The sequence below is a fragment of the Delphinapterus leucas genome, chromosome 10 (assembly GCF_059928025.1).
Source record: "Delphinapterus leucas isolate spDelLeu-1000000601 "Yukka" chromosome 10, BTC_Dleu_Yukka2, whole genome shotgun sequence".
In the NCBI taxonomy this organism is placed as follows: domain Eukaryota; kingdom Metazoa; phylum Chordata; class Mammalia; order Artiodactyla; family Monodontidae; genus Delphinapterus; species Delphinapterus leucas.
Genome location: NC_143138.1, coordinates 32898631 through 32911839, shown reverse-complemented (window position 1 = coordinate 32911839; position 13209 = coordinate 32898631). Strand labels below are relative to the sequence as shown.

Here is a 13209-nt window from a genome sequence, read left to right as displayed (position 1 = left end):
CATGAAGAAAATGATGCCAAGGCATATCAGAATCAGATTGCTTAAAACCAGTGATAAAGAGAAAAAGTTTAAAGCATTGGAGTGGGAGTGGGGTGGGGAGGGGAGACCTATCATGTACAAAAGGACAAAAGTAAGAATGACAGCAGAATTCTATTTGGAAACAATGCAAGCAAGAAACAGTGTAGCAATATCTTTAAAGATCCAAAAGAGAAGAAAAAAACTCAGTCTAGAACTATATGTCCCATGAAATACATTTCAAAAATGAAGGCAGAATAAACACTTTTTTAAAAGACATATGAAAACTGAAAGAATTCATCACCAGATCTGTACTACAAAAATATTAAAAGAAATCCTCCAGGGGCTTCCCTCATGGTACAGTGGTTAAGAATCTGCCTGGCAATGCAGGGGACAAGGGTTTGAGCCCTGGTCTGGGAAGATCCCACATGCCGCAGAGCAGCTAAACCCATGCAGCACAACTACTGAGCCTGTGTTCTAGAGCCCGCAAGCCACAACTACTGAGCCCGCGTGCTACAACTACTGAAGCCCTCATGCCTAGAGCCCGTGCTCTGCAGCAAAGAGAAGCTACCGCAGTGAGAAGCCCACGCACCACAACGAAGGGTAACTCCCGCTTGCCACAACTAGGGAAAGCCCGCACACAGCAACGAAGTCCCAACCCAGCCAAAAATTAATTAATTAATTAATTATTTTAAAAAAAGAAATCCTTCAGAAGGGAGAAAATGATACCAGATGAAAATTGGATTTACTCAAAGGAATGAACAGCACTGGAACTGGTAAATATGTGGGTAAAAATAAAAGTGACTACAGCTCATTATACCTTGAATAGCTCAGGCACAGATCACATGAGAACACTGCAACCATTCCACAGCTCATGATTGCTTAAATGAAGTTTCCCAATGATCCCTCTGCTAGCCTCAGCACCTTTTAAAGGTAAATTTGTTTGTAAATGATTGGGAAATTATGGCATATACTGATGCTATACCAAATTAGTGCAAATAAAGCAAATTTCAGTAATTTTTTGTATGTTGGTAAGATAGCCTATTATATTGACTCTTGGTGATCTTTTATTTATTTATTTATTTATTATTTTTTTAAAATATTTATTTATTTGGCTGTGCCGGGTCTTAGTTGCAGTACGTGGGATCTTCACTGCGGCATGTGGGATCTTTAGTTGCAGCATGCGGACTCTTAACTGCGGCATGCCTGTGTTCCCCGACCAGGGATTGAACCCGGGCCCCGTGTATTGGGAGCGTGGAGTCCTACCCACTGGACCACCAGGGAAGTCCCTCTTGGTGATCTTTTAAAGTTTTAGCTTCCTAGTCATTTTCACTATGTAATGTTTTTGGAAGAAGAAAAAGAACAGAGAGGCATATAAGGAAGAGAAGAGAATCATTTGTTATAGCAGTCACATACCAAATTTCATTTTGTGAAGTATTTGAAATCCTGTGTATGACTTTAAAAGTTTTCTTCTACTGCTGCTAGGTTATAATATCTTAAATCAGTAGAATTGATTTGCTTAGCTAGCTTTCCTGAAATAGCTGTTCTTGAAACCAATACATTTCTTTTTTTTTTTTTTGCGGTACGCGGGCCTCTCACTGTTGCGGAGCACAGGCTCCGGACGCGCAGGCTCAGCCGCTCCGCGGCATGTGGGATCTTCCCAGACCGGGGCACGAACCCACGTCCCCTGCATCGGCAGGCAGACTCTCAACCACTGCGCCACCAGGGAAGCCCCCAATACATTTCTTGATATGAGAGCTCAGACTGTTCCCACTGTATGAAAAAAATTTTAAATAGCCTGTCGTCTTCCTTTTTATCTCTGTCTTAGAGGTCTTTAAAATCTTTCTGTGATCTTAATGAAAATCAGACTGTCTGGAAGATATTTCTTACAGATAGCTGATGTAGATTATTCTTGAGGCCACTAGGCTGCTTGAAAATTTTCCAGGTATTTGATCTCTGGTATGCTTACCTAGAGTGAGACTGACTTGAGATTCTTGTGTTTCATGGGTCTCCCGCATCCTCTTTGTTTTATTAATTGTATTTGGTGTGGGGGGCACCGTGTGGCTTGCAGGACCTTAGTTCTCCAACCAGGAATCAAACCCCGGTCCCCAGGCAGTGAAAACCCAGAATCCTAACCACTGGACTGCCAGGAAATTCCCATATTAATTGTATTTATTTCTTAAAATAGGCCTTTCATGCATGTGGCATAACATTCAAGAGGTACAAAAGGACATATAAGTGAAGTGTATACCTTCCTCTGTGTTTCCAGCCACCCAGATTCCCTCACAGAAGCAGCTGGTGTTGCTGGTTATTTGTGCCTCATTTCAGGGTCTGAATATTTACAAACACATGTATATATTCTGCCTCCACCCAGCACTTGGGAGCATAAATCATGATTCATCCACACTGGAATATTACACAGCCATTAAAAATAATGAGACAGACAGTTCTGCAGCCTGTGGAATGAAAACCACATTCACAGAAAGATAGGCAAAATGAAAAGGCAGAGGACTATGTACCAGATAAAGGAAAAAGATAAAACCCCGGAAAAACAACTAACTGAAGTGGAGATAGGCAACCTTCCAGAAAAAGAATTCAGAATAATGACAGTGAAGATGATGCAGGACCTCAAAAGAATGGAGCAAAGATCGAGAAGATGCAATAAATGTTTAACAGAGACCTAGAAGAATTAAAGAACAAACACCTAGAAGAATTAAAGAACAAGCAAACAGAGATGAACAATACAATAACTGAAATGAAAAATACACTAGAAGGAATCAATAGCAGAATAACTGAGGCAGAAGAACGGATAGGTGACGTGGAAGACAGAGTGGTGGAATTCACTGCCACAGAACAGAATAAAGAAAAAAAGAATTAAAAGAAATGAAGACAGCCTAAGAGACCTCTGGGACAACATTAAACCCAACAACATTCACATTATAGGGGTCCCAGAAGGAGAAGAGAGAGAGAAAGGACCCAAGAAAATATTTGAAGAGATTATAGTCGAAGACTTCCCTAACATGGGAAAGCAAATAGCCACCCAAGTCCAGGAAGCGCAGAGAGTCCCAGGCAGAATAAACCCAAGGAGAAACATGCCAAGACACATAGTAATCAAACTGACAAAAATTAAAGAGAAAGAAAAGTTATTCAAAGCAACAAGGTAAAAATGACAAATAACGTACAAGGGAACTCCCATAAGGTTAACAGCTGATTTCTCTGCAGAAACTCTACAAGCCAGAAGGGAGTGGCACGATATATTTAAAGTGATGAAAGGGAAGAACTTACAACGAAGATTACTCTACCTGGCAAGGATCTCATTCAGATTTGATGGAGAAATTAAAAGCTTTACAGACAAGCAAAAGCTGAGAGAATTCAGCACCACCAAACCAGCTCTACAACAAATGCTAAAGTAACTTCTCTAAGTGGGAAACACAAGAGAAGAAAAGGACTTACAAAAACAAACCCATAACAATTAAGAAAATGGTAATAGGAACATACATATCAATAATTACCTTAAACGTGAATAGATTAAATGCTCCAACCAAAAGACACAGGCTCTCTGAATGGATACAAAAACAAGACCCGTATATATGCTGTCTACAAGAGACCCACTTCAGACCTAGGGACACATACAGACTGAAAGTGAGGGGATGGAAAAAGATATTCCATGCAAATGGAAATCAAAAGAAAGCTGGAGTAGCAATGCTTATATCAGAGAAAATAGACTTTAAAATAAAGAATGTCACAAGAGACAAGGAAGGACACTACGTAATGATCAAGGGATCAATCCAAGAAGAAGATATAACAATTATAAATATATACGCACCCAACATAGGAGCACCTCAATACATAAGGCAACTGCTAACAACTAAAAAGAGGAAATTGACAGTAACACAATAATAGCGGGGGAATTTAATACCTCACTTACACCAATGGACAGATCATCCAGACAGAAAATTAATAAGGAAACACAAGCTTTAAATGACACAATAGACCAGTTAGATTTTATTGATATTTATAGGACATTCCATCCAAAAACAGCAGATTATACTTTCTTCTCAAGTGCGCACGGAACATTCTTCAGGATAGATCACATCTTGGGTCCCAAATCAAGCCTCAGTAAATTTAAGAAAATTGAAATCATATCAAGCATCTTTTCTGAGCACAACACTATGAGATTAGAAATGAATTACAGGGGAAAAAACGTAAAAAACACAAACACATGGAGGCCAAACAATACGTTACTAAATAACCAAGAGATCACTGAAGAAATCAAAGAGGAAATCAAAAAAATACTTAGAGACAAAGGACAATGAAAACACAACGATCCAAAACCTATGGGATGCAGCAAAAGCAGTTCTAAGAGGGAAGTTTATAGCTATACAAGCCTACCTCAAGAAACAAGAAAAATCTCAAATCTAACCTTACACCTAAACAATCTAAAGAAGAACAAACAAAACCCAAAGTTAGTAGAAGGAAAGAAATCATAAAGATCAGAGCAGAAATAAATGAAATAGAAACAAAGAAGACAATAGCAAAGATCAATAAAACTAAAAGCTGGTTCTTTGGGAACATAAACAAAATTGATAAACCATTAGGCAGACTCATCAAGAAAAAGAGGGAGAGGACTCAAATCAATACAATTAGAAATGAAAACTGAGAAGTTACAACAGACACCGTAGAAATACAAAGCATCCTAAGAGACTACCACAAGCAACTCTATGCCAATAAAACAGACAACCTGGAAGAAATGGACAAATTCTTAGAAAGGTATAACCTTCCAGGACTGAACCAGGAAGAAATAGAAAATATGAACAGACCAATCACGAGTAATGAAATTGAAACTGTGATGAAAAATCTTCCAACAAGCAAAGTCCAGGACCAGATGACTTCACAGGTGAATTCTATCAAACATTTATAGAAGAGCTAACACCCATCCTTCTCAAACTCTTCCCAAAAATTGCAGAGGAAGGAACACTCCCAAACTCATTCTATGAGGCCACCATCACCCTGATACCAAAACCAGACAAATATACTACAAAAAAAGAAAATTACAGACCAATATCACTGATGAATATAGATGCAAAAATCCTCAACAAAATACTAGCAAACAGAATCCAACAACACATTAAAAGGATCATACACCATGATCAAGTGGGATTTATCCCAGGGATGCGAGGATTCTTCAATATATGCAAATCAATCAATGTGATATTCCATATTAACAAATTGAAGAATAAAAACCATATGATCATCTCAATAGATGCAGAAAAAGCTTTTGACAAAATTCAACACCCATTTATGATAAAAACTCTCCAGAAAGTGGGCATAGAGGGAACCTACCTCAACATAATAAAGGCCATATATGACAAACCCACAGCAAACATCATTCTCAATGGTGAAAAACTGAAAGCATTTCCTCTAAGATCAGGAACGAGACAAGGATGTCCACTCTCACCACTATTATTCAGCATAGTTTTGGAAGTCCTAGCCACAACAATCAGAGAAGAAAAAGAAATAAAAGGAATACAAACTGGAAAAGAACAAGTAAAACCGTCACTGTTTGCAGATGACATGATACTATACATAGAGAATCCTAAAAATGCCACCAGAAAACTACTAGAGCTAATCAATGAATTTGGTAAAGTTGCAGGATACAAAATTAATGCACAGAAATCTCTTGTATTCCTCTACACTAATGATGAAAAATCTGAAAGAGAAATTAAGGAAACATTCCCATTTACCATTGCAATAAAAAGAATAAAATACCTAGGAATAAACCTACCTAGGGAGACAAAAGACCTGTATGCAGAAAACTGTAAGACACTGATGAGAGAAATTAAAGATGATACCAACAGATGGAGAGCTATACCATGTTCTTGGATTGGAAGAATCAATATTTTGAAAATGACTATACTACCCAAAGCAATCTACAGATTCAATGCAATCCCTATCAAACTACCAATGGCATTTTTTACAGAGCTAGAACAAAAAATCTTAAAATTTGTATGGAGACACAAAAGACCCCGAATAGCCAAAGCAGTCTTGAGGGAAAAAAACAGAGCTGGAGGAATCAGACTCCTGACTTCAGACTATACTACAAAGCTACAGTAATCAAGACAATATGGTACTGGCACAAAAACAGAAACATAGTCAATAGAACAAGATAGAAAGCCCAGAGATAAACCCACACACCTCTGGTCAACTAATCTATGACAAAGGAGGCAAGGATAGACAATGGAAAAAAGACAGTCTCTTTAATAAGTGGTGCTGGGAAAACTGGACAGCTACATGTAAAAGAATGAAATTAGAACGCTCCCTAACACCATACACAAAAATAAACTCAGAATGGATTCAAGACCTAAATGTAAGACCGGACACTATAAAACTCTTAAAGGAAAACATAGGAGGAACACTCTTTGACATAAATCACAGCAAGATCTTTTTTGATCCACCTCCTAGAGTAATGGAAACAAAAATAAACAAATGGGACCTAATGAAACTTAAAAGCTTTTGCACAGCAAAGGAAACCATAAACAAGACAAAAAGACAGCCCTCAGAATGGGAGAAAATATTCGCAAATGAATCAGTGGACAAAGGATTAATCTCCAAAATATGTAAACAGCTCATGCAGCTCAATATTCAAGAACCCAATCCAAAAATGGGCAGAAGACCTATATAGACATTTCTCCAAAGAAGGCATACAGACGGCCAAGAAGCACATGAAAAGCTGCTCAACATCACTAATTATTAGAGAAATGCAAATCAAAACTACAATGAAGTATCACCTCACACCAGTTAGAATGGGCTTCATCAGAAAATCTACAAACAACAAATGCTGCAGAGGGTGTGGAGAAAAGGGAACCCTCTTGCACTGTTGGTGGGAATGTAAATTGATACAGCCACTGTGGAGAACAGTATGGAGGTTCCTTAAAAAACGAAAAATAGAATTACCATATGATCCAGCAATCCCACTACTGGGCATATACCCAGAGAAAACCATAATCCAAAAAGACACATGCACCCTAATGTTCATTGCCGCACTATTTACAATAGCCAGGTCATGGAAGCAACCGAAATGCCCCTCGACAGACGAATGGATAAAGAAGTTGTGGTACATATATACAGTGGAATGTTACTCAGCCATAAAAAGGAATGAAATTGGGTCATTTGTAGAGATGTGGATGGATCTAGAGACTGTCATACAGAGTGAAGTAAGTCAGAAAGAGAAAAACAAATATCGTATATTAATGCATCTATGTGGAACCTAGAAAAGTGGTACAGATGAACTGGTTTGCAGGGCAGAAATAGAGACACAGATGTAGAGAACAAACGTATGGACACCAAGCGGGGAAAGTGGCGGGGGTGGAGGGTGGTGGTGGGATGAATTGGGAGATTGGGATTGACATGTATACACTAATATGTATAAATCAGATAACTAATAAGAACCTGCAGTGTAAAAAATAAAAAAATAAAATTCAAAAATACAAAGAAAAATGAGGCATATTTATACAGACTGACTTAGAAAGATATATGATCAAAGGAACAAGAAAGGTATACAGACTGACTTAGAAAGATATATGATCAAAGGAACAAGAAAGGTACACACCTCTTTCATTATGGACATAGAGTTTTTAAAAATGCTTTAAATAGAATTTAAATACCATAAAATGCACCCTTTAAAGTGTACAATTCAGTGGTTTAATTACACAACATTTCCATCACCTTAAGAAGAAACCCCGTACCCCTGACATTGAGGTTTTTAGTCTTTTGCTAAAACCAGTCATGCTGCACTGGATATTCTTATACACATATCATTTCACACATGTACAAGAATATCTGCGGGACGAGTACCTGGAAATATTTGCTAGGTGAAGTGATTTGTGCCCTTAAAACTTTGAAAGCGACTGCTAAATTGCCCTCTGCAGAGGTCACATGAGTTTACACTCTCACTACCAGGGTATAAAAGTCCCTATTTCCCATTTCCTGACTACCATAGTCCTTAACCAAACTTTTTTATCTTTGCCAATCTGACAAATAATAGTATCTCATTGTAACTTTAATTTCATTTCTCTTATTCTAAGTGAGGGTGATTACTTTTACATGTTTAGGAGCTACTTGTCTTTCCTTTTTTTATGAACTGATTTTTCATACCCTTTGATTTTCTGCAGGGTAGCTGACTTTTTAAAAATAGGAGTTATGTATTAAGGAGAAAAGTTGTTTGTGATATGAATTGAAAGTATTTTCCTGTCGTATGTTTTTGGGGGGTTTTTTAGTCTTTGACTTTATTCATGTTTATTTTTCTTTTATCATGCAGAATTTAAAAATGTTTTGTCATCACATTTGGCAGTCTTCTTTTATGACTTCTGCGTCTTGTGACATACTTAGCCTTTCCCTACTCCAAGATTATAAAAACAAAATTATCCCATATGTTATTCTAGTACTTTAAGCTCTCCTCCTCCCTCCCATTTAACTCTTAGATCCACCTGGAATTTATTTTTGTGTAAGATGTGAGGTATGGCTCCACCTTCTTTTCTCTAGAAGGCTAGCATCTTTCCCCCACTGATTGGAAATGTCACTTTCATAGCGCCTCTTGACTAAGAATAGTAAGAGCAATTTTAAATATTAGCTTTAACTCTTTGAGAGTGGTAGTCAGGTGTCTGGGGCAGTGATTTCTGATCTCTTGGGGTGCCTACGAGGATTCTGTAAGAACTGCAATCCCCTTCTCTCCCTGACAAATTCTACTGCTGTAAACTGCTATTACTTAGGGGATGTGTCTTGCTCAAGTGTGCTGAACCAAGAAGTAGTTTTTAACCCCTTAGAGGGGGGGACTTATCTTTCACACAGCCTTATAGGTTTCACCTGTGGCCAGAGGCCCATCTAGGGAATCCAGGGTTGTTACTTTAATGAGAAAAGAGCCTCAACAAGAGTCCAGAAGTAATGGGAAAATCTTTTCCAAAAAAAACTAAGCTCTTCACTTTTTTTTTCGCGGTACGCGGGCCTCTCACTGTTGTGGCCTCTCCCGTTGCGGAGCAAAGGCTCCGGACGCGCAGGCTCAGCGGCCATGGCTCACGGGCCCAGCCGCTCCGCGGCATGTGGGATCTTCCCGGACCGGGGCACGAACCCGTGTCCCCTGCATCGGCAGGCGGACTCTCAACCACTGCGCCACCAGGGAAGCCCAGCTCTTCACTTTTGAGTCAGTTTCTGATCCTCAGGTTGTCTTCCCACTTTAGAATCGTAGTCAATTTCTACAGTTTTACTTTGGCAGATTTGCTTTGGTGGGCCGTGTGTCCTCCTGGGAAAGGACTACTGGCTCGGGCTATAACATGACTGTGTTTTGGCACCATGTAGAGCTGGGCATGTAGGGATAAGAGTCATCTCTTCTAATTTGAAACTGTTTATAGTCAGAAAAGAGTGCGGCCCTTTAAAAAGTAGAATTCTCGGGGTACCCCTGACGATAAAGGCTCGTAGAGTTCTACCCAAGGAGGCCTGGAGGAGGAGGTCTGTCTGTTAGGACTGATGCCCCCGAGTAGGGCGGATGTCCCCAAGGAGCATTTCGTCAAGCATTTGAGCGGCCTGCTTGGTTTGCTGTGGGGGGTGTGCAATGGCTTTTAATTTCATCCAGTATTGTAAAATTGTTCTTTTATTTGGGCTACTCAAGGAGTAGCTTGTCACTTTGAGCTTTGGGGTAACAAATGTTCTCTGTGCTTGAAAGTCCCAGTGGCAGTGACACCTCCTCTCGGAGGAGTGACTGGCGCTGCCTCCCTCCCTCAGTGTGTGTTAACCCTTGGGCATCTCATCCACTGGAGGAGCTGGGTACAGGTGTAAAGTAGTGAGGGAAGCTGGGAGAGGCATGAAAGTGTTCTGCTTTGGTGTAAGCTATTTTTCACGTACGTTTTTATTAATTAGTTTGTTCCAGAGACTGTTAGACACTTAAAAAAAATAAATTTACAAAGGATACAGTGGAGCTCCATTTAAATGGTCACGTTGAAGTAAAGAAATAATATCCACTTTATAGGCTTAATTATACGTCATATTTGGCTAATTTAGTCCATGCGAGTGTGCTGTCTGGGAGATAAGCCCAGGATACGGTAATGAGCAACAGCTAGTGCTGTTCTGCATATTAACTATCATGATTTAAGGGAAGCTCTTCACACTGATGTCGACATATCTACTTAATGATAGTTTTCCTGTTTCTCTTTCCTGTCCCTTTTCACTCCTCAAAGTCGTATTAGTAGAGTCGTCCTCGCATGCCCCTGAGCACCTGGACATCTGAGTGCTAGCTGCAGACTTCACTTAGCCTGCTGTACCTTTCACAGTTTTGGCCATGGATGTTACCTTTTGACAGGCTTTCCCCACTCTGACCTCCTCCTGTCTCACCCATCACCTCTCCTCTCCACTGATGATCCACTCAAATGGATTGTAATCGTCCGGATCATTCAGCAGCTGAACCAATTCTCCCATCAACGGGAAGGTCCCACATGGGGGGATACTTACCCCTTCCAGACCCTTCCTGAAGAGAGCAAGTTTCCTTCCATGTCGCAGGAGTACATTTTATATTTGTTTGGCCTTGTGACTGATAGGATGGGAAGCTGAGGGGAAGTGGAGAGGAGATGGCAGTTTTAACGGAGAAAAAAAACTTAGTAGAAACTCTGCCTCTGCCTTCTTCGGGCGTGTCCCGCTTCTGGGCATCTCTTCAGGATTTCATTCCTCCGTCCAACTGCCGTTCACAACTGCCCTTTCCAACGGCTCCAGAACTCTTGGCCTTGGCATTCCGTGATGTAAATTATTCCACTGCATGGCTCGAAATGGGTGCGAAGCAGTGTTGCCAGGTGTCGGATCACTAGTGTAAGTTTCCTGGATCTCGGGGGGGAGGGAGGAGAAAGAAAGGGGGAGAGCTGCTCTTGGAATTTATACAGTTGTTATTGTTTCAGCCAGAGCACAGTGATTGCGCTGGTTAAGCTGGATGCTGTCGATGGCTGGGGAGAGAGAGAGATTTGGGCTTGGAGCTGGGGTGAATTTGGGGTTGAGGGTTTCTACTTTAAAGATTCCAGTGTTGGGATGCAGATTGTTTGGAATTGAGCAGTTGGCGTTACTGCTGCAGAGGGAGGAACTTGGGACCTTCAGGGCAGAGCCTGTCGCAGTACTGCCTGGGGCGATGGTGCCTCTTCTGTCTCAAAAAGTAGGGACAACTGACTTTTCTGTTTTCCTAAAGATAGCCAAAATATGGCTAGAAATCCAGATTGCTCACCAGGTTTGGAAATATCCAGTCACAAAATTCAAAGACCTCTGTATGCATGAGATTTTTTTCTAAAACAAAAATACGATTTCTCCTCTTGTTCACTGTGTACATTTTGAGGAAGTTACTGTTCATGGTTTACCGCCCCTTTGAGGAATCTGTGTGTGAGTGGTTGCTGCCAACTATCCTTGATTTGTCTAGATTGCTTTTTGACTTGTAAGTTAAGGATTTGTGTTCAACAAAAACAATTTAAATTGAGTACTTCATCTCTTGAATGACCACAAAAATTTAAAAGTCACATTCATAATAAGCAACTAGAGGGAAAGCTCACATGAATTAGTTATTTATCTAGGAAAGTATAAGGTGTATTTTTGTGTTGCATTGATGCTACTGGCTTTAATCTGCTTTGCTGAAACAGTGCTTTCTTATTCCTTTTCCTTATAGTTGTCATGGATGATGATGATGACTCGTGTCTCCTTGATCTTATTGGGTAAGAGGCTCATTCCAAAATAAGGGTAAATCAAACGTGTGAGGTCTGCTGTACTAAGACAACCTAATAAGCATGTTAAAACCAAGTGGGTTTTTAAAATAAAGATTAAATAATCATCATAGATATAGAAGGGAGACCAAGTGACATGGATTAACATAGGGGTCATAATTAGGTAATCCTTTATTAAATTTATTTCATAAAAAAATCCTAGGAGGCAGAAATGAGTGATGATAGGAAATGGAACATCAAAATGAAACAAAACAAAACCAACAAAAAAAAACTACTAATAGTTTTAAAACAGGAAGAGGATTTTACTCAAACTAATACATCATTTTCTTTTTCCCCTGTAAAAATGAACCCTAAATATAAGTAATGTATTTATTTGCTGTTTTCTCTTCTTGGCTGTTGTCTTCTAGAGACCCACAGGCATTGAACTATTTTCTACATGGACCTAGTAATAAATCGGTAAGTAATACTCAGACCATCATAGGCATACATTTTGTTTCTTCTTGAGAGTCAAAGTGATCACTTTTTTGAATTTGTACTTTTGCAGAGCAATGAGGACTTGACTAATGCAGGATATTCTGCAGCCAATTCAAATTCAATTTTCGCCAACTCTAGTGTGAGTATTGGAAACTGAATGCAATGATCAGATGTTTCTGTCTCATTGATGCCTAGTGAATTGAAGCTTTAATTGCCTTTGTATCATGATGGGAATCCCTACTTTGTCTTTTGTAATTGACACAAGAGGAAAATCTATTGAATTTGGTTGACATTTTCTACTTTTAACTTAGTCTATTAAGATTTTTACTTTGCCATTTTCCTAAGCTTTCAACTTTCTTTTTAAAATGCCCCAGAAACGTTATAGCCTGAGAAACTTATATTAGAGTCTTTTGAATGTTGTTACATAAGCTTTAAAAAAAATCATTCTGTATTGTGGTTACTTTCTAATCATTTTCATCTTAAACAAGGAGAAAGATCATAGTAGCTGGCACCTACTGAGCGCTCGGTATGTTCTTGGCACTCAGAGCTTAACATATATTAACCTCGTTAACCTTACAGTAATTCCGTGAAGTAGGTTCTATTATTACCCATATTTAAAGATGAGAGAACTAAAGGTTGGTATTTACCCAGTATTACACAGCCAGGAGTCGCAAGCTAGGAATCGAACCCAGGCCACCAGGTTCCAGGGTGCAGGTTCTTAAGCTCTAGGAACATCTAGACAAGAAATCTGACCTGAGGGCAGGGAAGTCCTGCCTGGAAACTATATCTGGATTGTTGTGTTTAAGCCTATGTTACTTTCATCTTTTCAACTGCTTTGTTCTGCCATGGATGGTAGTCCAGAGTCCGACCACCCAAGTTTGAATCCTTGCTCTGCCACTTACTAGCTTTATAACCTTGCATCTATCACTAAATCTCTAAGACTCAGTTTCCTTATTTGTGAATCCAGGAGAATGATAAATCT

General features: G+C 39.5%; 1 protein-coding gene across 2 annotated transcripts in view; it reads left to right on the top strand.

Moving 5' to 3' along the window:
- The window catches only part of BICRAL (BICRA like chromatin remodeling complex associated protein), an 83323-nt gene that overhangs the window by 37646 nt on the left and 32468 nt on the right, over positions 1-13209 (top strand). For both annotated transcript variants that reach the window (XM_022581924.3, XM_022581925.3), the window contains 3 exons: positions 11699-11744; positions 12161-12209; positions 12298-12366. In XM_022581924.3, coding sequence (XP_022437632.2) covers positions 11704-11744; positions 12161-12209; positions 12298-12366 — 159 coding nt within the window. In that variant the 5' untranslated portion in view covers positions 11699-11703. The remainder of the gene's footprint in view (positions 1-11698; positions 11745-12160; positions 12210-12297; positions 12367-13209) is intronic.